Genomic DNA, 26787 nt, shown 5'->3' on the forward strand with positions numbered 1-26787 from the left:
CCTGTGTGGAGTTTGCATGTTCTCCCCGGGCCTGCGTGGGTTTTCTCCGGGTGCTCCGGTTTCCTCCCACATTCCAAAAACATGCGTGGCAGGTTGATTGAACACTCTAAATTGTCCCTAGGTGTGAGTGTGAGCGCGAATGGTTGTTTGTCTCTGTGTGCCCTGCAATTGGCTGGCAACCGATTCAGGGTGTCCCCCGCCTACTGCCCGGAGACAGCTGGGATAGGCTCCAGCACCCCCCCGCGACCCTAGTGAGGATCAAGCGGCTCGGAAGATGAATGAATGAATGAATTGTAAAGCAATGCCGAATGGTTGTTTTAATGCGACGCACTGACCACCAGTCCAGGTTGTAAACCTTCTCTCACCCAAATGGGATACGCGCCAGTTCACCCGCGACCCTCGTATGGGTTAGTTCAATCAATGCAATGACCAATAGCGGCCGCTGAATATAAGAACGCGTCAGTGTGCTCGTTTTCCTCTGCATTCAGTGGCAGATTTTGTTCACAGCAAAGATATTCCGCTGGCTGGCACCGCTACCGGGCGGTTGGGTGGTTGTTGACTGCGCCAAATCAAACCGCGGCGTGCCAATTTGTGATTCCATTAAGAGTTTCAACACGCAGAGCGGTGCCGAATGATGGCGGAGGTGGCAGCGCTCCAAGATGGACGCGGACCAGCTTCCCAATGAGGTGCGCTGACGTCTGGCTGATGGCAGCCAGCCTGCGACGACCAACCGCGTAGAGGTCTGCGCGAGCTGGAGGAAGACCAAATGTGCGGGTCGCCTCACCTCCACTTTGCGGTGAACGGCATGACCGAGGGCGTATTTCCACTTGTGGTTCAAGTGACACAAATATCATTTAATTAAAAGTTACGTTTAACCGGATCTTTTATTCTTGTGGTCGCTGCCCCTTGTGAACTTTTGTAGTTATTTATGTTCATTCTGGGCATCTGTTTTCAGACATGTTGGATACAACAATTAGACAAGGGGGGAGGGGGGGGGGAATAGTGTCATGTTCTTTGGAATCAAACAAACTAAAAAAAACTAATTAACAAGGACCAACGAGGAAAGCGAGCCTTTGTGATTTAAAGCTTTCGCTCGGTCGTGCTAACGAGAAAGCAATTGTATTACTCTGCGCACGCTGTTTTTAGGAGTCCATCAGCACGCCTCTGAATCTCCCCGATTTACAATATTTGATGTTTTACCTACTTGAGTTTCCACCGGTTGCCTAGTAACGTCACGATAGCTTTGGTAGAAGTGGTTTTTTTTTTTTTTTTTTTTTGGGTGCGTTTGGAACACGTAGTCATGCACGACACCGCACTAATCCGTTCTTGTCGGAACACGAGGTTTTGTGAGCAGGAAAAGAAAACAAAAGATTAAAGCCATTAATCATAACTTTGCCTTCTTTTATGGCCGGACGGCCTTGTTCTAAGTCCAGATAGATTGGGCAGAGATGACCGTTATTTTTCGTTCAATCATTCAATTATCATGAAAGCGCTTGGGGGAAACGTTCAAAAAAATTAATTCTCGCGAAAGAATGCAAGCCAGAAGAGAGCCCGTGGTCAGTGAGTGCAGATCATGAAAAACAAAAGACAGAGAGGGGGTGGGGTGGGGCGGGGTGGGGTGGGGTGGGGGGGTGGGAATCAACAGGATTCAAAGCAAAGTAACCAGTTGAAAATGAATTTGGAGACTTGCCACGCGCTTAGCGTTGAACAAAGGCGAGACAAAAAATGACGCTGCGTTATGAAGCGTCCGCAAAGTGCTGTCCTGGTGTTTAGGAGGTTTTGATTTAAATGTTTGCAAATGGGCTTGATTGTGGTGAAAAAACATCATCATTCGGGTTTTCCACACGCACGCGCACACGCACACACGCAAAAGGCCACCATGTAGGCAGCACGACTGCACACTCAGCCAACAGTGCATTAACCGTCTGATTTATATCACAGACAAAAGTTGTTTTCGGAGATTGCTATTTGCAGAAATATGCTGCGTTGCGCAGCTGGAAGCCATCACCTACTAATGGGCTCGGGATAAGCCTTCTTCCCAAAATGTATTTTCGAAAACAATTTCCAAAGTAAACAGAGAGACCGGGAGTGTGGTGATGACAAGAAGGGGCGCTGTTCTTGAGTCTTTGGACAAGATCGGCCGTTTGATGTGGATACAGCGAAATGAGAGGCAGCCTTGGAGATCGGGAAGAAGAGGACTAAAGGAGGGGGTGCAGGGGGGGGGGGGTGATTTGAGTGCCAAGCGGGACAGAAGAAGCGGTCGGCACCATTTGAAGTGGTTTCTCAACACGGCCAAAGAAGGAAGGAAAGGGGCCGGAGAACAAATAAGGCAAGAGTGTGAGAAATCCTCAAAGCGCGCTGAAACTATCGACCGAACCGCCCGCCCCGAGGATGCGTTTTTATTCAGACGTGCTTTTCCGTCAACGCGCAGCGCTGCAAAAAGCACCGTCCTCCCGCGCCGCCCAGTCAATCGAACAAGCTGGCCCTCTGATGCCTCCGACACCGGAACCTGTGCTTGGGTGACGTCTGCATCTCGCAAAAAGCCAGAGAAGTGCATTTTGGGGCTACATTGGTGTGCTTCGACCGCAGGAACGCACAAATACTGTACAAATGCCTCAAACCAAGGAGTAATTCACGATTTGGGTTCATTACGATCCATGACACGAAACATCCTCTGAATGAAACCTACGCAGTGCTGCCTGCTGCATGTTTCAATTAGAGCCCGTCTCCGAAATATGCTCATATTCTGATGCGTTTATTACCTCACACTAATGCAATGCGGGATTTCGCAGAGAAATATTCGAGTCCTATGTCGAGAACGCAGACTCCGGCTTGTACAATCCGAGAACAAGATAGGCTCAAACGTAACGCACACGCCTAGACACACGCGAGCGCACACCCGGGCTTGTCCTGACTCTTCAATTTCACTAAACAGAACCTGCTGTGCGCATGTGTGTGTTTTTGCGCCTACGTGCTCGTGTGTTTGGGCTTTGCCAGGCTGTACAGCTCTCTCAGGTTACACACACACACACAAAGAGGAAGGCTCAGAGCAATAACAATAGCACATAACAAAAGAACCCTCAGCAGGTTAAGAGAAAATGTTTTTACTCTTTTTTGATTTCATTTTTGGGGGCAAACTGCTAAAAAGCATCTGCAGCTGAAAAACTGCATGTGACCGATGGTATGTGAATGTACGTGTTTGGAGCGTGGGCGCGTACGTTTCCTGCTCGGTAATGAAGCACCTTTGAGCTCGACTTCTGGAAATCTATCGCTTGCCAATAAAGTCCGCGGCGAGAAGCAGAAATCAGATAAGGTGATGCTGAGCGAGTTGACGCGGCAGTCCCGCGCAAACTTGCCTGCCCTCCAGTACTGTGTGTCCTTTTTAGCACAAGTCAGACCAGGTGCGCATGTTTCGAAAAAAAAAAAAAAAAAAAGGGAACGCGCCCAGGATTTAAGTCAAGACCGCGACACCCGGCGGAGCATCGGGGGCGACATCTCTCTTTGTGGCGTTTTCGAAGCTTACCTGGAAGCCCTGGATGCGAGCCAGGTACTCCAGCTGCTGAGCAGGTTGCACCGAGACGCCGCAGGCCAAGGGGGGACTCTTCGCCTTTGCCGGCAGCGCCGAGTCCCCCGCGGGGGACGACTGGCCGTTCAGCAGCAGCTCCCGGGCCATGGTGGCCGTCGGGCTCGGAGCGCTGAAGTACGGAGCGTGGCCTGCGGGGTGCGGGGTGGCGCAGGGACCCGTGTCTTTGGAGGCCATGTAGTTAAGGGGGCCGCCACCGCTGCCGTTGGGGCCCGGGGAAGCCCCTCCTTGCTTCCTGCTGGCTTCCATCTCCTGGTAGACGTCAGGACTGAGGTGGAGGAGACCTTTCGGGGCTGAGAGGGTTGAGAGGGATGTTAACTTGTTTGTCGTCATGACGTTTCATGATGAAGCTTGCGAATCGGAATGCTATGTGTGAACTGCGATGCTCTTACGGTCGGTGTCTGTCGGCATCAACAAAATTGGAGAGGAAAGTGAAGGAACAACACCCCCCCCCCCCACCGTCTTTGATCAGGAAGTGACATTTCATACATTTACCACTAAAATGACAGCCACACAACTTCATTTGCGCAAATATATGCGTGTCATTGTTTGTGTCGTTTGGCTTCCAAAGTGTCATTCCATCACTTTGTGCGGTTTGGCAGTTGTGAGCTCCGCCAATGCATCATCGACCGCCGGGATAGAAGCGCAGATTCTTTTCTTTCTCGCGCGGAAAGGCAAACACCGACAGAGAAACCGACATCAACACGACAGCTCCGATTGCATCGGCGCTGAGAAAAAGCACAGTCCTTGACTGGCATCGGAACCTTCCGGGAGCACTTTGAGCATTTTGTCTGGCTGATTTGGGCCTTGAAATGAAACGATGCTAAACATACGCTAATGTGCAAATTATGAAGCGGGTTTTGCGTTTTGGGTTTTTTCCGCAAGTAGCTTTCGGTGGTCCGCGCCATTTGCATTTTACAGGCCAAGGCATCCGTTTTGTCCGACCTCCTTCCCTTTCACAGGACGGGCACGGTTCCATCCAGATGAGCAAGACGGGACACTTTTGAGACTCTTGTGATTCTGCTCGCTTATCTCCTGTGTTTATCTTGGCGGTCCGCGGCTGCTACAGGTGGACTGAGCCAAAGGGTCGGGCTACTTTTGTCACTTTGTGGCTAAGATGAAAAGCAAGACCGAAAGAACACGAGGCGTGAAAGAGCGACGGCGGGAAGGAGGCGGCTCACGATGCTAAAAAGTCAAGGAGCTCGTTTTTTGGGATGGGAGAGGAGCTGCGTGTGGAGGAGTGGATGTGAAAACCACGCGGAGCCTCCTTAAATGCGGCCAAGGTCACCAGAGACAGGAAGTCCAGCTGTGTTCATGTGCGTGTGTGTCTTTGCGCTTGTTTGCGTCTGTGCCGACCGACAGCTGGGAAGAAAGTGTTGGAGCGAGCGCGTGACTGACAGCATACTTCCTGTTTGAGTTACTATGGCCGTCACGCATACACAGACGAGAGAGGGAGTTGCGCACTTGCACGCCGGTTGGGGCTTTTCCGGGAATCCGGACCCTCTTGCCCAACGCTAACAACCGAAGTGGGCACGGAAGGCCGCGATGGAACCCAGGCGCTATTACTCAGACGAGAACAATCACCGCCACGCCAGTAAGTGACACAACTTCTCCCGCTTTACCCTTCTTTGAATTCAGATCTCCACAAACTTGCCAGCTAACTGTGCATGCGGCGTCGGAAAAAAAAAAAAAAAGAAAGATGCCGGCCAACATGACATCAGCAGTGGACAGAGAGCATTATGCGGGGGCTCGGAGAGGGGCAGAGAATGTAAGCCGCGTGAGTTCTGCTCTGCCGGTGTGGGTGTGAGGACATGTGCAACGGAGAGCGAGGATTTCAAAGACGAAGCACTTTAAGAAATTGCGCGAGCCAAGTCCGAGCAGAGGAGGAAAAAGCGGAAGATGGGCAGAAGAGGCGGTAAAAGTGGGAGGTAAGAAGAGAATGAAAGGAGAGCGGTGCAAGTTTGCAGGCAGTTTCGGAGGGGCCCCGCCCATGTTCGGCGACCGGCGGGCCAAGGGGAGCGCTGGAGGGAAGCCAGAGCCAAGCGTGAGATTGATCGAAAACAGATAGGGCCGTAGCCCGCCGCTATAAATCACCGCGGCTGAGCGGGACCTTCGCATAGTTCACACTCGCACACAATCGTGTGCGCGCACACATATGCACAGCAGGAAATGAAATGTGGCAACTCCAGTGAAAAGCTTGGCTGCAGGACCCATGGGAATAGACGAGAGAAAAATCACTCCTCTTACTAGTCTTTCTTTTCACGCTCCATTCCAGTCTCTAAGCCACTGCGAGTAGCGGCGCAGCGCCCCGCAGCTCACGCAGGCCAAAGGACGGAGGCGCGCAGGCACAGCAACACACAATGAGGTGCGCGTTGGGTATGCTCAAACAAAAGCCTCGGCTTACTTTGGATTCGCCGTCTTTCCTGGACAACTACAATCATCCATGCTGCTGAATGCAAGTTGTCGCGCGTCATCGGAGCCCCGCGCTTATTTCCCTTCAACCATCTGGTCCGATCTAAAACGACAAGCGATATGCGTGCTACGTTGCAGAAAGCAGCGTGTGCATCGTGCGCCGCGTGTGTGGTTTGGGAGACCAGAACAAGCTAATTGGCAGAGACTTAAGTCTGATATTGAGGAAGGGGGGGCGAATTATGAATTGGAGCGGATGCAGCCATCATCCCCAAACGAGGGGAATTTCGCAGCGGGCTCTCTTCTGGAGTTATGGGACAGGCGGTGTCTTGTGCAAAAGGCTCCAACGCAAACCTCAAGATATATTTGGCGCAACAAGCAAGCATCTCTCCACGAATGTGATTTTTTTTTTTTTTTTTTTTAAATAATTTATCTCTTGACAAATTGAGCCAACTCGCAAACGTCGGTAATGTGGCTCTGTCGTCATTCGGGTATTGTGTACACAAAGCAAATAACATTCAGTGGTGAGTCGGTTTTGCACACAGCTCATCATCAAGCGCGAGCATCCCATTCATTCCCGTTTTCAAACTGCGGTCGCGCATTTGAGTCTTGGTTTGGGCAGCGCTGCCAAACACGGCGCATTCCAATTGAAAAATACTCATCTGTTTGTTGTCTATGCCACATCACACGGGCTCCAGCTGCTGGCGTTTAAGTTAAGTGATGTTGTTTGCAATGTTTTCATTGTGCATGGAGAAAAGTGGAACCTGTAGCCGCCCACCCACCCACACCCCACCAAAAAAATGTTTGACTTAATGACAAGCCATGTGACTACATTATTATTTTCATTCCAAACAATGGCCAACGTAACGGATATCCAGCTGACAGAGAGCCGCTTGCTTTCTACAGAACTGCACCGTCATGCTTTTAACGGACCGCGAGTCAGACCTCCCACTGTCAAACGAAAAGGCATGCCGAGTCACCACATTCCCATGGAAACAATACAGAGAAATCTTTCTTTCATTATTTTAAAATATATATATATATATAAATAAAGAAAGATTGACACGTGGAAGTCGATGCAAGCAAGAAGGTGAGCCGATAATGAAGAGTCACTATTATGGCGAGATGCAGAAGACTTTAAGCGGTACTAGAGGTGACTTCAAAGTTATACACTTTGCCGTCTTGAGCTTATTTTGCCCGCAGTTGTCTTCAAGTCAGCAAGCAACAAAGACATCCCGCCGCCGCCTCCGCGTCATATTTTCACGCCGATGGCCTGCGTCATCTTGTGCTTCGTATACGTCTGCGGTGTGCGGGATTAAGTGAATGTGCGCTTGTGCGTTAATCCTGAGTGAAATGTGATGTTTTGTGCACAGGAAGCCAGCGGGGGACGGGGGGGGGGGGGGGGGGGGGGGGGGGGTACTCCCCAGAGGGCCTCAGTGTGCGGGCCCTGTAAGTCCGAGTGAATGGGCCTGAATTCGCAGGCTGCCCACGAGGACGCACGGCCGATTAAACTGACAGTCAGGTGCCCATTGACCAGTCACAGAGATTAAACGCCGGGCCTTCTCGCCGACTAAAACCACCTGGGGAGAGAGGCGGCGATGGAGATGCGGCGAAGAAATGGAAAGAGAGACGAAGGGACGTTGCCCATACTCACTGTTACTCGTCGCTTCGGTAAAAGATGCCTTTTGTCCACTCCAGGCTTTGTTGTCCATCTGTGGTGATGCAGAGGGAGGCGGAGAAGGGGGGTAAGTAAGAGAGATGTATTCTTGAACAGACAGCTTTTTCCACGCATGTCAGACAAGTTCCTTCCTACTGTTTGGACCACAAAGAGACGAGCGCTCACATGCGAGAACGCTTAAGGAGCCCAGTGTCCGTCTAAGCCAGCTATTTAATCAGGTGGGGGCCGTCAATGTTCAGCACCCTCAAAGGCTCCTATTCAGTGTGCTGCTGCTGTGGCGGTATGCGTGTCTGCATACGCAAACACGCACAGTCGCGAACGTACGCGTGCGCAACACCGAGCCCGACTATTTTTTGGCTCGGCGTAGCAGTTGAGATGAGAAAAGAGGTTGCAATGGTGACGAGCGGGAGAGAAAACGGGAACGCGGCTGATTTGGAGGAGCACCTTGGGTACCTTAAAAGGTGCTATCTGAAAAGAAGATGCGATCAGGAACGGAGCTCGTCGGAAGTATAACGTGAATAAGAAAAGGGATGGAATGGCAACAACAGGCAGGAATAAAAAAAAACGGATTCTGGCTTAAATTGCATGCTGCACTCTGGTCTGAGTTTGTAAGTAAGTCACGCGGTGATGTCATCTATCACTAATCAATGCTAAATGCAGTAGAACATTTTGTTAAAAACAAAACACTTCACCACTTAAAAAAAAAAAAAGTACCTCTGTAGGATTTTGGGAGACGGTCGAGGCTTTGTATCCCAGCTGCAGCAGCATTGCCTCAGCGGCATTCCGTTTAGCCACCTTTTTGTTCGGCCCTGTTCCCGAGGCAACATCGTCGTTTACCTTCACCTGCGTGAAGAACACGGCCGACTTAAAATAGTCACAATTCATAATTTAAAAAAAAATAAAAAAAGAAGCCAGCTGCAAGGCACCACTTGAGCAGAGGTCCGTTGAAGCGCCACGGTTTTTGTGACATTCCCTCCGTTTTTCCACACTTTGAGGCACTTGTAGCCAGGAAGGCGTCAGTTTCCTTCCCCGGACCGAGCCGGCCACACAATTTGCACTTTGCGAAGAAAGGCAAAGTGAAGAGTTTGTTTTTCAGCGAACCTTGAAACATTAAATCCGTCAGCTTATAATGTAAGCAGCTATTTCCGAGAGAATATCAGACGTCGTTATGTTATGCAAACAGACAATTACGCTGTACAAATAACATGAAGGCGTGCCGGAGCCTGTGAAAAGACAGGCTTCCACGCACTTACTCCAAGTGCTCTGACGCGCTCGTTTCAAGCCCATCGTATGGGCCGCGAGCAAGCCAGAAGGAAGACAAGCCCGGCAAATGACTCGTAGAATAAACACAATCGTTCTTAAAATAATAAATACAACCCCGCTATTAAAAGGCACTCGAGACAAGGTGAACTCGTGCGTTGGAACACAACTCAAGAGGAGTACGCAAGAGACACCATTTCACTCCCTGCGCCTGTGGCGGAGAACAATGAGGAAATTTAAGAAGGGTGAACGGACTCCACAAAAGAAACGCGCAAACATTCACAGAGTCTGATGCGCGTATCCGAGAGGCATGGAGAATAGGTTTGAGGACGAATGACTGCCTGACGCTAAGAGAAGCTCTGTTCCGCTTATGAAAGAAGGGGACTGCGGGAAAAGAAAATGTGACTGACAGACACAGAAAAAAAAAAAACCCCAGCAAGGATCATCGAGAGGATGACAAGAAAACTAAATGCAATTATGAAGACAAACGCTTGTTGCACGGGTCTTTGACAAAAAATCATCGACTGGCGTTTCCCCAATTAAATACAGATTTGCAGCTTTCCCACCAACGTAAATGCCGTTCAGTAGATATGGGCCAAAAGCATCGGACATGGAATGAACGACATGCTTCTCACGTGCCCACAATGTCTCAAAGTCTGCAGCATTTGATGAGATTTACATTCACGTTTCGAGGGTCTCGCGTTACTTCCAAAATCAAAACCTTTGCCAACTCAATTTTGACGTCGCGGTGACTATCTGCATGCCTGACAAAACGTTCTTCTGTGTAAAATGTGTCCTTGTCCGTCCTCTCGTATGGCCCTAAAGACGCAACGCGCCCCGGGGCCCCCCGAGCCTTTTACTTCTCCAAAGAACCCCAGATTGTCATCTGCCGGTCTGTACCAGGATGCCAAAGCAGTACGTACCTGCATGATAAACTCCCGGCGTCGGGGCATCCCCCTCTCCGAAAGCAGCAAATACTCAGGCTCTTTCTCCTTCTTGGCCTGCTGGATCTGGGCCAGGCGGCTGATCGGGTTCATGCCCTGGCCGTAGTCCGGTCCCGTCTAGAGGACGAGGTAACAAGCAACCGGAAAGATGAACGCTTCCGATGATAATAGTCGTCGAGCGGTGTGTCACGCGGTTTCACAGAAGCATTTAAAGCTTCATTGCAAAATGCTGTCATCCAGATGAACACCGCAAACATTTTCAGACTGAATTAGGGATGAGAAAAGAACGACGCCATTGTTAGCCCACGGGAAGACACTGTACCTCGCTGCAGGTGGAGAAATAAAGTCAGTGAGGAATTGGAAGGAAAGTGATCCTAAAGTGCATTTTAGAGTCTAAAAAATGATGACTTTGGGCAAGAGAGGCAAGGTACGCGCTGGACTGATCTTCAGTCAACATACTCATAGTCCAATCCTTCATTAGAATAGGCCTGCAGTTGAAGAAATAAAATCCCTGCTTAATCTACAGGAGGAAAGGCAACGGATTCAAATCTGAGCACCCCCCCTGGGCCCCCCACGCTGGCTCGAGTACCTTGAGGATGGTCTTGGTGCGTTTTTTGTAGTGCGTTTTGGGTTTCTCCACAACCGGAATGAAGGGCAACTTCTTGAGGTCCTGCAGAACGGACAGTGCGGCGCGCTTCTTGGACAGCTTTTTGCTGTTGCCCTCGCCCTCGGCCGAGAATTCCCCAACGGTGACGCGGGTCAGGAAGCTTTTCATGTGCGGGGGTCCACTCTCCTTCAACACCTATTGCATATACACAAGCGGAGAGGGAGTTCCGCAAAAGGAAAATGTTGACTCCGTTCCAGATGATTCCTGGACAGATACACGAAACAGAACCGAGAGGCTTGCGTGCGTGCGTGTGGACAGAAAGGGCTTCTGCAGATCCATGCAAATGCGTGTTTTGTGTCTTTTTAGTCATGGTGTGTGTAAATGTGTGTATGTGTGTGTGTGTTGGGAAGCGTGTGCAGCACACTCTGCAAGCCGCTACACCAGGTGGTCTGAAACATCTGCTCTCAATGGTGAAAGTGCTACCCGCCCATATACTCATGTTATTCATATACAAGAAACACACACACACACACACAGGCACTGACGTACAAGAACACATTAAGAGTAACATGCTCCTAGATGACAGTCTCTAGTGATGAGGGCTCAGTTTCCTTCCTCTAGCCTCTGGTCACCTGGGAGACCTAAAACAAACACCGGCTGGCGTTAGGTCATGCTTCTGCAATCACATCTACTTCCTGTGAAGTGCGCAAGCGGGGTTTGTGCGAGTCATGTGTGTGTGTGTGTGTGTGTGTGTGTGAGGGGGAGAAAGCGAGAAAGAGAGATAAAGCGAGAGAGGGAGACAAAGAGAGACACACGACAGGTGTGGCTCTCTGAAACATTTCGTGAAAACATACAAAAAGGGAGAATCACGTTTGACACGGCAAGACAACAACAGCACAGTGCACCTCGTCGCTATTCTTTTGTTGTTTTTAAGCGGCGTCCATTAACTGGTGCGTCAACAACTCCATAAGCGGGGCACAATTTGCGTTGCTCACGGCGCAAATTGCTGCAATCAAACAAACTGCAAACGGCTCATTTCAACCCCCGTGAACTGATTAAAACCGATAAGTGGAACCATGAGCATTCCAGAAATACTCGACGCAACAACGCGGGCAGGCCAATTCAGCACCACGACGGGAATCGAGGCATCAAGTCCCCATTATTGCCCAGTGAATAAAAACTGCACGCCGATTGTTGCGGTTCACCACGTAAGATGACGCAGACGGCGGCCATCGCGCCGGTTGCACTTGAAAATGTAAGGAGTGGTCAACACCACAGTGTGGAAAAGTTAGTCGATCAAAGTTTGACAAGTATCTTCGAGCATATGGACCAAAACCTTCGCCGCCGAGAGTGCGGCAACTCGCATTTATTTCATCTTCAATTCTGACTCACCGTGGTTATACTTGCAAAATAGCTCTTACATCTCTTCGAAACGCTGTGACTGCCAAGCACTCGTGTGCGTGGCCAACGCTCACTCCGTCAGGTTTTTTTTTTTTTCTGTCAGCATTCCTGTACAATGAATACACTTTATGTGGAAAAAAAAGCATATTGCATGGAGGCCTTGGAGCTCAAAAGCTTGTTCACCCCATAGCAGAAACGCTTAAGAAATACATGGAACAGGGCTTCTTCTAGCACCAGCCGCGCACTGCATGTTAGTCTTTACGCTTGTGAATTTCCAATCTGCAATAGGATGTTGGCAAGTTCTGCTTGTGTCGGGAAGACCGGCACACACGTGGCATCACGCTCTCGGCCCATCGTTGCTCTTCCCTCGCTCCTCACTTTATTACTTCAAGCTCATGCGCCGTCTCTTTTTCCATCAGCGGCTGCCTTAAAACACACGCGATGGGAAGCTACCCAAGGAAATAAACAATTACAACAGAGTTTAGATTTGCAATGAGGAAAAACTAAAATCATCAATGCTCTGATTTTGAAAAAAAAAAAAAAAAAGAGTGATGCCAAAATGTGTTCCGGTAATACTTTCCTCACAAACATGAGCTGCCCGAGGGCCTCAGGTACACCAGAAGTGAAATAGACAGATAGGCATATAGAAAGTTCAGAGAAAAGGTAGGGGTCCGGCGGAATGAAGAAAAGCTCTTTTGTGTGATGCCCGGTGGATGGACAAGCTCTTGGGGGGTGGGGGGGGCTCTTCTCATACGATGGGTGGTTCTTGGCCCAGACTCTCGACTCTTGTGTCCCTCCTCGGAAGAGGAGCCTCCAATCCAACAAACAAGCTGTGATTTATAGATTGGTTCCTCTTTGATGCTGACATCTGCTTGATATTGCCTGACAGGAGGATTAAATGAGCCAACTGGCTCAGAGGGTGGCGCGACCCTCATCGGCGTGGAGGGATGGGAAAGCAGGCGCTCGCTCGCAGTGACTCATTGCTAATTTCATGGCCCAGAGAGGGGAGGACGGAGACGTGAAAACAAGGGCACTGCTGTGAGAGGTGTTCAACCTGAGAAATGACCGGGACGCTTTTGTGAATTGATGAAAAAGAAAATGTGCCGCCTCAATGTGTTAAGCACACTTCTAAAGGCTAGCGTGGAACACTAATAAAAACAAACAACAACAACAAAAACACTCCATGTTGAATGCATTCATCAGACATTTACTAAAAAACAAAAGGACAACAGTTGACGAAACTGCCAAACTTGCCAGTTGAAAAGGACCAATAACAAATAGAGCCGTGTTGAGCACAGCAAGTACCGCGCAATGAAAATGGGCAGAAGTGCAAGAGTCAAACAAAAATAAGGTGCTGAGGCGTTTAAACATGCCATCAAAGAGAGAAAAGTCAGACTCGTTTGTTTCGCTGTGTGGTTAGTGCAACTAGCACGTCAAACTGGTAGTCTAAGTGAAAACACAATCATAAAAAAAAATAAAAAATTAACGCCCGTAAAAGGAGTCGCTGTTTGCTTCCAAGTGGCTCAGGCTTTTGTTTTACAAGACAGGAAAATGAATGTCGTGCGAGGGACGCGCAAAGACAGACGCCAACGCGGAGCAACATTCCCTGGCCCGTTTAAAGTCGGAGCAAACCAAGACAAACACGAGCGTCACCGGATGGCACGCAGCAATATCTTGCGAGAAGGAAGACGATCGAGTTGGCAAGCAAGCATAGAAATCTAAAAGTTGGACAGGAAACACAAGATGAAAGTTGGAGGGAAATCCACACGCAGAGAAAGCGAAGATGAACTGCTCATCGGACAACTGAAAGGAGGAAGCGCCAGCAAAAGCTACGCTGAAAACGGCTACTCGAGCCATCGAAGTGGGAGGCTGAAAACGAAAGTAGCCTAATTTCACACCGGGACGGCTCATGAATCACACGGACGCAGATTTAGCCATCCTCGTGTATTAATAGCTCGTTCCAGGAAGAACGGCTGTGTCACGGTCTGATGAGCAAACGCGGTTTCCCAAAATAAATAAATAAACACGTGGGGGGGTAGACGGGAGGAATGGGGGCAGCTTTCCGGATAATTTTACAAAATCGTGTCGAGTCATGAGCAAACAACGCCGACAGAGAAACGTATGCGTCGCTTCCTTCCATCCTTGTCTCCATTTCCTCTCGCCCCCGTTCACCGAAACAGTAAACCCGTTGCTTTCACAAGTATCATTCTTCTGTGTTTTTTGGGGAGTGATGGCCCGAGGAGTGGAAAGGAAGGATTCAATAGCGGAAGGGAGGGGGGCACACAAAATAAACTGAGCCTCCCTTGTTTTTGGCACTTTGGAGAGTTGAGAAGGAGAAAGGGCGACCAAGGAGAGATTATTGGAGACGTCAGCCGAGATATGGTGAAAAGCCAAAGAGAACAGACGAAGCGGGTCGCTTAGGGACATCATTGATTTTTACAAAACTCACGGTCAGTCAAAGTCAACAACGTGAAAAAAAAAAAGAAAAAACGTGCAACACTTTAAAATCTCTACGGGACACAAAACCTTGGGAAAGGTCTACATCAATCCGCTTCGTTAAGACATAGCCACTGCCCATCGGTTATCCCGAGCCGTTATCCGGTTCAGGGTCGTATCAAAGCTGCAACCGGTGTTATAAGTTTCAGACACCATTTTAAGACAACGTACGAGACAGACAAATTCCAACATTCGCCTTAAAACACTGGACGCATTTTATCAGCTCATGTTGTTAACATTCTTAACAACATGAGCATTTTCCGCCGCCCCAAAAATAAAATACAAATGCACTTTAAATTAAAATCCGATAATCCAAAACAACTTCTGAGTCTTTTTTTTTTTTTTGGGGTGGAGGGTAGTCAAATAAGTGATTTTTGGGTTCACAATTGCTGACACTGACAAAGGTGACATCTCACAGTATTGGCCACCATGGCATTGGAAACCCAGTTGGCTGAACATGTGTCACTTTCCAAAAAAAAAAAGAAAAAGAATCTGTCGAGGCTTCTCACCTCAAAGTTGACGTTCAAGTTCCTCTTCAGGGCAATTTCATAGACCAGGCTGATCTCAGACTTGCTGGCGTCAGCGCCTTCCTCACTTTCCACCTTTTCTTCTGGGTCCTAACAACAACAAAAAAAAAGGATCAAGAAAGGATGTCAGATGAGCATTTGAGAAACGTGTTTTTGGAAACGGCATTTTTAAGAGTGGTCTGTGTTGACGACATCGACGAGACAATGCCAACTAAGCGCATGGACGGAGGACAGATAGGATGGAGGTTTTTTTTTGGGGGGGGAACTGTCAATGGTTTCAAGCTGTAAAAATACAGAGCTATTTGTTTTCTTTCAACTGATAAGCGTATCTTATATTCGGTGTGGAAAATGGTAATAAATGATTCGCCAGTAAATGCTGACACTTAGAAAAAATCATTGTCCATGACTGTTTGAGAACTGTATCCAACCATGTCATGAAATGACAAATTTAGGAGGTGCACGTCAGCCAAGCTGTTGGAAAGCGAGGCACGCACCGTACTGCAGAACCATTTGATCGAGTCTTTATTCCCACGAGCCAAATTAATCACTGTAAGCGTCATGAACATTTTTCTCTTAACCAGCAGAAATTAGATCACAAGAACCCGAGTTGGTCAACAATTAGGTTGGTCCATGGGAATCGAATAAGGACACTATTCACTACCAAATGCATGATGTTTATTTTTTTTTCTGGGAAAGAATTGCCCAAAATCAAAATTCTTTAGTGCTTGGAATGTAACATGGGAAGGAACGAAGATGCACTTTCATATGATTCATGCTTAAATCTGCGCTGCTGAGAGAATTGCGATAAGTATAATGATAGACGCATGCGTCATCGGCTGCGTCCGCACAAGGAATGACCACGCAGACCGGCAACCCTGCTATGACTAATTACAAATGGATTCAACTTTCCTGCTTTTCCTAAGATCAGCAAATTCTGGGGAAAATGCAGCAAGTCACAAAAAGTCAAGCCCAAATTTCTCATGAGGGGATTTCGTGATGTCGTAACGACAGTGCTGCGGATTTCAACATTTGAGGTTTTCGTTCCCTGCGATTGGCCGGCAACCAGTTCAGGATGTCCCCCGCCACTGCCCCAAGACAGCTGGGATGGGCTCCAGTGAGGAGAAGCGGATCGGAATCAACTGGATTTCACAAATGATTTCAACTTCCAAAGAGCAATGGCTAACCACAAATTTTTTGAAACGATTGGGAGAGGCAACACAGGCAAGACTCCTATGCATTCAAGAACACTTGCAACAGGAAAAATAGATTTGATTGTTGGTCGAGAGGTGTCTTCCACACTATAATAGGGTATTTTGTGCTGGACGGAGAAGTTACCGAGGACATTTCGTCACGTTTTATTTGGAGTCAGAATCACAGGCATTTAGCAAACAACCACAATGTGCAACAAATTGCGCAACAAGACTCCGTCAAAGCCACAAAAAAAAAAAAAAGCTCCTTTATTGATGCTACAACAAAACCGGTCAGGCAAAATAACAGAAGCAAACCGTAGCAAAAGCAAATTAGTGGCAATTAGCAGGTTGTGAGCATCTGGGGTAATTCGATTTGCCGTATGAGACAATAACGGTTGGCAAATGCGCCTCGAGGAAAACCAGGGAAAGGTACGGACACACTGAGAGACAAAAAGAAGATCACAACTAATTCTGACAGCGGCAAACTAAAACCAGATTCATTACACGTTAGAGTAATTGGCACGCAGGCGGATTTGGAAGCCGGTGACGTATTCATTTGATTAATCGCTAAAGAGGTCGAACGCTGCCCACGGAGTAGAGCAGTGTTAAAACGAGTCTGTAAAATAAGGAAAGTAGTTATTACTATTATTATTTTTTTAGATGACAGTAATGCTGTGGCCGCTCATCTTAAATGTTGCTTTCATGCGAGGAAATAAATCAAAGTAACGTATGCATGCGGCGGGGCATGCTCGTTTGCGAGAGGTCACCTGCGGCGGTCGTTCCGGGATGGGCTCATTGCGGAGTGCTTGGAGGGCCTTCATGGCAGCGTTGTGTCTGGCGGCTTGGCGAGTGCGCCCCTCCCCGATAAATTCGTGACTCCCCACGGAGAGCTGGACGTAGAAGATCTTGGGAATGGGATAATGGTACCTGGAAAGAGACAAACAGGAAGCGGCGCCGTCATCAACAAAATGAATTCAATGAGGAGTTGTTTATGTCCCCCAAAGAGAACAAATTTAACTTTAAAAAAAAAAATGCACGGCAAACAAAAAAGAAGCTTGAAAACACTCGCATTTAATACACTGCTAAAAACAAACAGGTCATGCACTACATTAGAGTCAATTACCCTGTTGGCCAATCACCAAAGTAACGTGGCATTTCATTTCGGAGTTTGGTCTCGCGAAACAAAGCGCCGGCACACATCTATCCTTCTCCTCTTTCTTCTCGGCCTCAACATAGATTTTGCTCTCTTTCATTGAGGCCCGACAGAGTGCGACTGAGCTGTCAACAAATTGATAGAATGGTCTGCAAGTCCATGTGGTGATGCCCCCCTCCTGGGTCAAGGGGATGGGAAGGGCGGGAGGTCTGCAGAATGGAGGGCAATGAGAGAGAAATAGTGGGAAAGCTAACAAGAGGTGGGAGGAACCCAACGTTTGGAATATGCCTTTTCCCCCCCCGTCTTCTGCTTTCTTCTCTGAGATGGACTGACACAAAGTGGAAAAGTGCGCAGTGGTCCGAGGAGTCGTCCGCATTTCAAAATAGTTTTCAGCAATCACGGATGTCATCCGCTCGGGCCATCCGGATTGTTCAAAAGCCGACAACCGTTGGTAAGGGCGTGTTTTCGTGCCCCGCTGCGGCTTGCTTGATGATGTCACGTTATGCTTGACATCACTGAACGTGGAATGAATCGGCAGCAGCGATTGCAGGGCAAGCCAGTCAAAGTTAATGACAAAGAAAAAAACGAGATAAGTCGATTCCAGACTATCATAATATTGCTTCTCTTACTAACAAGTTATTCTGAAAAACACACATTTTTTTTTTCCTGTTCTGTCTCTTCACGTATTTCCCTAATCTCCTGCACAGCAGGCCTTGGAAAAGGCATTTTATTCTCTGACTGGCAGGAGGTCTTTCCTCGGCCCGCAGCCGTCCTTCTCATGCATCTGCTCTCGGCTCCTCCGGGCCACCGGAGCCTTCCCTGGGCGGGGGCTTGCCTGGCCCTCGCACGTCAAGATCAGCCCCCAGGGGTCTCAGAGGATATGCCAAGTGCAACATGGGCTCTGGCCAACAGCGCCGCGCCGAGATGGGAGCAGCTGGGGCTGGAACATGGAGTACAGGTGCAGAGAGAGAGAGAGAGAGAGAGAAGGAGAGATTGAGGGATAAGACGGAGAAGGCAAAAGGAGACCGAAGCGCTGGAAGGGAAGAAGAAAACAGAAAGCGAGAGGCTGGGGTGGAGGGGAGGCCGCTGGGAGACCCTAATCTGCAACGTGGGAAAGTCGCAAGCGAGCGAGCCAAGAACACAGGAGAGCACATGTACACGCAGCAAAAATCCTGCGCGCAAGAAAGGCGAGCGGATCACGTCGGTGCCTGCTGGCTCGCTCGGCATGGATGTGTTAATTATTATTTGGATTATTATTATTATTATTATTACTACAAAGCGGGAATCTGGCCAGGACACCCGAAGGGAGGGTGTGGAAACGGCTTGAAGGAAAGAAAATCATTGAAATCAATAATCATTGAAAAAAAAAATTGATGACGTGTGTGAATGCATATGTAAGGTATGACTCATAATGTCAGCATTTCGCACTCACACACACACCACACAACACACACACATTTTGCTCTCTTTGATCCCTCAAATAGTCAGAATGGAAAGTGAGAGATATGAGCATGCAATTACTCTTGCAAATGACAAGGTGACATTTATTCTGGAAGCCGTTTTTTTGTCGGCTAAGCCAAACTTGCCTTCACGATGCAAAAAAAATTAAAAAAAAATAACTCGTCAACACCAGCATCACCATCAGCATGTCGCCGTCAATATTCCTTTTGTGCATTTGGTGATGGTGAAACTGTTTTGGGAGATAGTTAGTAGATGATGACTCCAACCCACACTTCCCTCTCCAATCAGTCTTTTTTTTTTGTTCCTATTAAAAACAACTTGTTTCCAACAATTTTTGGGAGGGTGAAAACGAGGTGTCACTTTGAGGTGAGCCCAGCATTTGCACTCCGCTCTAAATGAAGGAAAAACTTCCAGCTGTTCCAGCGGAGGCCACGAGTGGAGGCTACATGCTAAACCGTGAGAGTATAACACATTTGGTGGAAAATGCACGCGTGTCCGTCGTTGGCTTTTGAATTGAAAAGCGTTTGTATTCAGGAACGTCGAGTGGCCCGGCCAAAGAGAGGGAAAAACAACATGACACACGCGGGGTTGGCTTTCTTCGCGCCGCCATTCGGACTAGTGGCCAACGGTTAGGACGGGCTTTCACGACAGTCGCGCACAAACATGAACATAACGCCACACAGCCAGAGCAGCAAGAGTGACAGAGCCTTTGTCGACCCCCCCCCAGCACTCCCTCTCCGCCCCCCCCAAAAAGAAAAACTTGGAAAGGCTTGTTCTTCCTTCAGCTGCCCTTTCTTCCAATCTCTTGCCAGACATGTACTTGAATTAATTCCCTCCCTCATACTTCATTCCGTGTCCATCATTAATTGATTTCCCCCCCCCCCCGTTTTCCCTCACGCAACTGCTAATATACAAAATTGATTATGATGCGACATTGCCAAAAACATCAAGAAAAATGAGCAAACAAACAACAAAAACAAATGTTGGGGTTGGATTTATAAATCTGATACAAGGTATCTTCCTGTGTGCGTGAGAATATGCTCTAAAACGGGGGGGGGGGGGGGGTGCAAAGATCGCAAGCATCATCTGTTGAAGTGAGGCGCCCACTTTTGGGGATTTTAGTCAAATCCTGCCCTAAGCGCGCACCAGAAAGACGCGTGATTGGCATCAACTTTGAACAGCGCCCACCAGAGAGGCTTGGTTGCTTCTTTCAATCCCAGTGTCAAAAGCTGAGAAGCGTCCGTTGTTTCCACCGCCTTGTTGTGGTTTCAATTTTGAACATGAGATTAAAGCGCCCTCGCGCAAGTACTGTAATCAGTCTCGGGGGGGCCCGCCTTCCATGCTTGGCTCGGGAGAAATTAGAGCCCCTAATAAAATGACCCCGGGGCCCTCGTAACGGCTGACTCATGGTGACGCATGGGGTATCACTTCCAAATATGAAAAATTTACAATAGTATTACTCAGAGGGAACGGGTTAAAACAAAAAAGGATTGAGTTACTAGGTAGGAAAAAAAAATACATATGGGATAATTCATCATGGAAGTAAAAACCAGCTGCTCGGAAACAACATTTGATGAGCTCACTAAGAACAGGTATCGGCACAGAACAAAAATACCGATGACAATGGGTATTTTTCCAACGTATGTGGACAAACGATGAAGCCATGCGTATGGTCATACGCTAGTAAAAGAATCTATCCGTCTATCTGAACCTCTGTGCCCTTCTAGTGCCAACTTGGCTGGATAAGAGGAAGAGCTGGCTGGGAAATGGGTCGAAAATCAGACCCCGCTGTCCTCATTAAAAGTATTACATTGTGACCTGCTGTTTTATGTTCAGTGTCATTAAGACAGAAAATGAGTTCCTTTGTTGAAAAAGAAAAAAGGACAAGAAACGTCCCGGTGTCATTTTAAGATCCCCTCCACCGTCCCCCTTTTTTTCTCTCTTTTTTTGGGGGGGGTTGTCACGCCTTCGCAACGCCTTTCAAGCTGCAACTTATTTGCCTTTTGTTTGTATGCGGGTTTCCTCCGGGTACACTGGCTTCCTCCTAAAATCTCGATGCGAACGTGAGCGGGAATTAGTGGCGGGGACGCGCGGCGTGACGACAACACCGACCGAGACTTTGTAAAAGTAAGGCGCCGCATTAAAAGGCGCAGCATTCGGCTACGCAATCCCAAGGATTTGGCTTCGGGATTAGGAGGCAACACGTTTGAATCCGGCTGGCTTTGTCCAACTCCCCCCTCGGGTTTAACATTGGAAAACGACAGCGGCAAAACAAACGGATTGAACGTCGGATTGAACGCGCTGGTGCGGTGGCGCGCTCAGTTTTTCCACCGCCGATTCCAAGTTCAAAGAGCAACATTGGCTTGACTGGCTTGATCTTCAAAGTTCAAGTGCGCAGCCACCAAAAAGCCCCGCCACGCAGAGTGGGCCAACAGCCTGGGAAACGGCACCGTTCCAGCGCGGAGGTCGGCCTCACGCTGTCAAACGTACAGAGACGAGGCATTAGGAAAGGAACTTCAGCTGACGTCAGCTCGCTCTCTCGCACACTCTCTGCGAGTTGCCATCAGCCGATGCGTTTCACGCCGGAAACAACGAGGCAAAGGCGGAGCCGTGGGACATGACGACTTACGCAAACATGAGCATGAAATTGGAGTCAGCTCAACTCAATGGACATGAAAGAAGAGACTGGCTGCAGTGACAGCCGGCGCAAATCTTTCCAAATATTTGTTTATTTTGGACGCGAATCCCGAAGCCTCCACGTCTTGGCTCTTAAATACAATATTGTTTTATGAGTTTCAACCCATTTGTACAATTTCAAGACGTCATACTTTGGTCAGGTGCGTTATGCCATCAATCTGATTTACTAGTCAATGAATACATGCCGGGATGTTTATCTTAAAAAAAAATGACAACAATCAAACACGAACTCCTCTCCTGTGGTCTTTGGGAACTCCCTTTTGGTTTGGGATCAGCTGTAAAAGCAACGCAAGGAAGGAAGGATTTTTTTTTTTGGCATCTTTTCTGTACTTCACTTTTTAAGATCAAATATGTGGAAATATCAGACAATGATAACGCAAGTCGACATTAAAATCAGCATAGAAATGATTTTATTTATTTGGGGTGGGGGGGGGGCAGATTCAAAGGCCCCTTTGTTTAGTAACGAATTAACTGTGGCTAATCGCATTTGCTGGAAAGTCCAAGTTCATTTTCCATTTACCACGCCCGAGCCTGATTACCTCCAGACCGGTTCAATCAAGAAATCGTTCAAAAATAAAAACCTGTGGGACCAAAAGAAAACTGCTAAAAGAGCTCCAAAATTGCCACGCTCCAAACAAACTCAACAACCGATTGAGAAATAAACAAAGTGACATTGATCAGTCCGGAAAGTGTCACGACGTCATTTGTTTGTTTGTTTGTGATTTATTTTGGCTCTCTAAATCGAAAACACTTGATTTCAGGCTAGTTCTTTTTGAAACGGGGCCACGTCGCTTTGAATTGTTTTTAAGTGCAGTTTTTGTTAACGTGGCTTCATCTTTGTCTGACCTCTGCAATTATTGACGATCTTAAACTAAAAACGGAGCAACTTTCACAACACTGCACATCTGCGGAACTCCAGAGTGGACCAAAAACAAAAAAACCTAACACTATTTGGATACACGGGAGTGAAATAATACAGAATAATTGATTTCCGTAATGCCTTTCAAGGGACCTATGACGGTTGTGCGAAGAAGAAGAACGCGAGTGATGGCAAGGAAGCGTATCGGTATCGATATCGGACACCTTGAATGGAGAACGAGATGATAAGAACGGTTTTGAACACAGGACAGTGCTCATGAGCAGATTGAGCTCCGCCGACAGTATCGACGTCAACGAAGGCTGGCCAACATCCTTGATGTCGGCGCGCACTCGCCGGTTGCCTGAGCCCTGCGGGCATGGCGGGGAGATCCATTTTTCAAGGAGAAAAATATTCACTGCAATGCAGCATTGTAATCCTTACATCATCGAAGACGCACGCACGCACCTCCAGTGTGACCTTGAGGCGTCATTGACTTGACTAAAGCGTCCAATGTGGCGCAATCAACAGTCGGCGCCATACCGAGAGCTCAACTTGAAGGCTTTCCTTTCATTGACTTTGTGTCTCTAATTATGCACAAGCACATAAAAAGATTGGATTTGACCAAAAAAAAATTTTTTTAATTAAAAAAAAATCTGAACTGAGCATCATGCGGTCCCACTGAAAGAAAGGGACCTTCCTTGAGCTCTGGGAACTGAACGTCAACATTCTTTCCAATGAACATGGAAGCTATTCAAATGTCCCTCAAATGATATATTTGGGATATTGACCATATTTTGGAAAGGCAAAGGTTGCACGACGGCACAACGACCAGCTTCAACAAGGGCTGTAAGAGAACATGATTTAAAAAAATATATATATATTAATAATAATAATATATTGTACACCGGATGTTTTGTATAGTAACAGCTTAATAGTGAATGATTTATATTTACCCTTTTTTTTCTTTTTGAAAAATGAGAGTCTGATCTCCTAGAGCATTTGACTTCTTTATTATTCCAAACAGGAAACATTGCTTTGAAATGTAAATATGAATCAGAAGTCAACCTGTGGCCCGGAACAGGATGTGCATGACATGTGAGGTTCTACCGCATTTCTCCTTTTATTTCAGATTTGAGACATTAAAATGCCGTACGCCGGGTTAAGAAAACTGGCTTCCCCTTGCTTTCTGGCATGAAAACAAAAAAACTAACGGCTCGTTCAGTTGATCAGCGTGTTCACACGAGGAAATGTCACAGGGCAGAGAACCCCCAGACGTTCATTCCTCTCGCTGACAAAATGTTACTGACAAAACCAAATTAGGTGTGGGAGAGGGTGGGTGGTCAAAGGCTGCTCAGCTGTGCTCCTAAGGGGGGAGAAAATCCTGTCCCTACTCCAAATTCTGACAGAAAACGCCAAATGGGGCAAAGAGGGGAGCAGAGAGGTGGGGTGGGGTGGGGACATGGTGCGACGCTCAGGACAATGCCAGGGGGGGTCACACACCTCGGGGCCCTTTTTTGGATTCTGCGGTCAAACATGAAATTGTCATTTTGGGATCTCTTGGCCTCGACTGACTCATACGATTTGGGGTGTTCCAATGATAACACGATTTTCACAAGAACGTGCTGACGTCACAGTTTTTTTTTTTCTTTCTCATGGCTGCTTGAGACTGGATGTCCACACCAGTTGACTCACTTGCAAAGTAGCATAAGCATCAAGTCGAGGGCGATGTTCGCCAGTGCGCCATTTGAAAATGAACAATGAGACGCTTACGACACCGCAAAAGATCAAGTGGCCATTTTAAAGTGGACCGGGATGGTCAGAAATTATTCACCGGGCCCTTCGCCATAAATAAGATTCATGAAGACGCTGATAAATGCTCTGTACATATTCCGGCCATATTTTCTCATCAAAGCACTTTCTGAATCAATCAATATGGGTGCTGGTGGTGATTAGAGCGCTGATGGATCGGAGCCAAACTGCCCTTCTAATGAGAAGATTCTACATCAACATGGTTCCAGATCACTCTGATTCATCATAAAAGGTAAGGGCATGGGCATCTGGAAACCTCCGTTTCACCGCGGCGTCATTACCATGACCGATGGCGGCTATGGCCTGTCACTTTCTGCCACGAGGCCCGTCATTGGAGGAGCAGAATTCATATTCACAAGGTCTCACTTTCATTAATCCCTGTGAAAGAAAGGGACCTTGTGAAACCACAAATGACCTTATGGTAATGGGGTACTTTTATTTTTTTTTGTCAGCCTGCGTGCATCTCCTCAGCACCACTCTGGCTCACTGAAAAAGTGGCGCTAAAGAGGCAAACAGACCCAAAGGCTGCCGCCGCCTTCCGCATTTCAACTCACCACTGTGACGCCGACAGACAAAACATTGGCGGCCAGATTTTCACCCCAAACATCGCAGGCATTTTTGTCTGCGGTCCCGTTTGTGACTGCGCCGATCAAAAAGAAGATGTGCGCCAGATGCCAAACTGCCTGGCTGCAGACTACACTCGCTGAACCAACAATGCCACTCAATCGCTCTTTATTCCAGGTGCTGTTTAGATATTGTTTAAAAATGCACTCCAAAGTAGGAACCGCAGGATTATTGTTTTCAAACGTTTGCATCATCAAATCATGAGGTACTGTGTAAATCCTAAATTACATTTCTGGCTGAGAAGCCCCAAAAATGGGTGTCCAGGCCGCTGAACAGAAGCCAGTCAAAAATTGAAAAATGAGGAAACACTGCCATCTGGAGGGAACGTGTCAATGGGTGGCAAAAATGCTCTCGAGATGCTCATATTATAAATCCATTTTTTAAAAACGTTAATATATGACTTTCCCAAGTCCACTGGCTTCCCTCCCACATTCCAAAAACACGACCAGGAACTGTCATCAGGTTATTTTGTTTACATGTGACTTGCATCCCCAGCTCTGGTCAAGCTGGGAAGAGATGAGGCTCCAGCACACAAGCGTTGTCCTTGTGTTGTCCATGCTTTGTCTTCAACCCAGAAATAACATAATGTAGCTTACCTTTGGTTAAACATGCCTCTGAAGTTGTAGCAAGCTCTGTAGTTGGGCATGGGCTTGGGATCTAAAGGCCTGTAGATAGCCGGCTCGCCTCTCTTCATAGCCAAACCGTTGAGCTCCACTGTGGGTGTTATACTGCCTGTGTGAGGACGTACATGTGGAACAATCAGGACAAGATTACACAATGAGCAATCAAAGATTCATCCCAATAAAAACAAGAGGGAAAATGTCTAGATTAATTCATTCAGAGGATGATGAGCAAGGATAAAGACTACGGCGAGTAAGGGCTTCACAGTAATTTTGGGGCCGATCAGCGGATTAAAAATAAAAAAATCAAAAAAGATCATTTTGACCATTTTTTTAGTCATCTAATATTATGAGTCTATTCATAATCTGTAAATTTACAACAATTTTTTTCACCATATAACCATTTTCATGCAAAAACAGTGTCTGGCCCAAGCAGCTTTGCAGCTTGTGCCCATCTTGATCTGCAAGTGAGTGATTCTTTCACATAATCCTTCAAAAAATTAAAAAAGAAAACACACAAGTAGAGAGATTTTGTCTTGACTGACCGTACCTGGATTGCTGTTGATGTCCACTTTAGGTGAGCGGGGCATCGGCCTAGGAAGGACACTCTCATCCAGAGCTTTGGAGGCCGTGGAATGCTGGGCCTTTTTAATGCTGGAGCCCTCTGCCTCCCAGACCTGCTCCCCAAGAGTCAACTGCACTGTGAAGATCTGCAACAGCGACATCCGGAGGCAATAACGTGTCATGATCGCTCTTGGATCAAAAGCGAAGGAGCGCAGCCATTCAACTGACAGTCGGTGGAATTTTCGACATAATTATGCATGCTAGTCATCATACAGCGATCAACGAGAATAAAAGTCCTGTCCTCACCTTAGCGTGTGCAGGGCCCCTCTCATTGAGGAGCTTGTACTGCGGCTGGATCCGATTGAAACGGGCTAACTCATTCACCAAACACATTGGAGTTTTCTCTTTAGGGTTTGCCATGTTCTCCTCGGGTGAACCTGTACACAGAGAAACACACCGCGGGATACTGGATCGGACAAAGACAGGTGTGAGACAGCTCCCGAGACCTGGTATCGCTACTGGCCCATCCCTACCTGGCGGTGTGGCAGACACAGGTGCGTCCCCATAGCCAGCTGCAGGAGCGGGGCAGGCGGGGGTGGGGGACGGGCCTGTGCCGTTGACAGAGGGTTGCAGAGCCAGGGATCCTGGGCTGGCCATGGCCGCCAGAGGACTTCCGGAGGAGAGGCCGGGGCCAGCCTGGGGTGCTGAGGTCTGTATTTTTACTTGAGCCATGCTCTATTCCTGAAAAAAGACCAGCATTGTTATTTAAAACATTGCACGATGAACGGAAGTTGAACGAGGGTGGTAGATTGACCCTTGGAGCAGATTATTTGCATCATTTCCTCTGAGAATGATAAACAGATGACGTTTGGCCCGATGTTCCACTGGGTCACACATTTCTGGAG

The 26787-nt window shown here is 47.8% G+C and overlaps 1 protein-coding gene across 2 annotated transcripts in view; it reads right to left on the minus strand.

Annotated features, from left to right (window-relative positions):
• Positions 1–26787, minus strand: part of stau2 (staufen double-stranded RNA binding protein 2) — a 49046-nt gene that overhangs the window by 20476 nt on the left and 1783 nt on the right. For both annotated transcript variants that reach the window (XM_052054212.1, XM_052054213.1), the window contains 11 exons: positions 26416–26623; positions 26189–26319; positions 25869–26028; positions 25295–25430; positions 16863–17022; positions 14888–14995; positions 10464–10676; positions 9854–9991; positions 8385–8513; positions 7647–7704; positions 3524–3876 (listed from right to left, as the gene is read on the minus strand). In XM_052054212.1, coding sequence (XP_051910172.1) covers positions 3524–3876; positions 7647–7704; positions 8385–8513; positions 9854–9991; positions 10464–10676; positions 14888–14995; positions 16863–17022; positions 25295–25430; positions 25869–26028; positions 26189–26319; positions 26416–26614 — 1785 coding nt within the window. In that variant the 5' untranslated portion in view covers positions 26615–26623. The remainder of the gene's footprint in view (positions 1–3523; positions 3877–7646; positions 7705–8384; positions 8514–9853; positions 9992–10463; positions 10677–14887; positions 14996–16862; positions 17023–25294; positions 25431–25868; positions 26029–26188; positions 26320–26415; positions 26624–26787) is intronic.

The sequence above is a fragment of the Hippocampus zosterae genome, chromosome 20, assembly GCF_025434085.1.
Source record: "Hippocampus zosterae strain Florida chromosome 20, ASM2543408v3, whole genome shotgun sequence".
NCBI classification, from domain to species: Eukaryota; Metazoa; Chordata; class Actinopteri; order Syngnathiformes; family Syngnathidae; genus Hippocampus; species Hippocampus zosterae.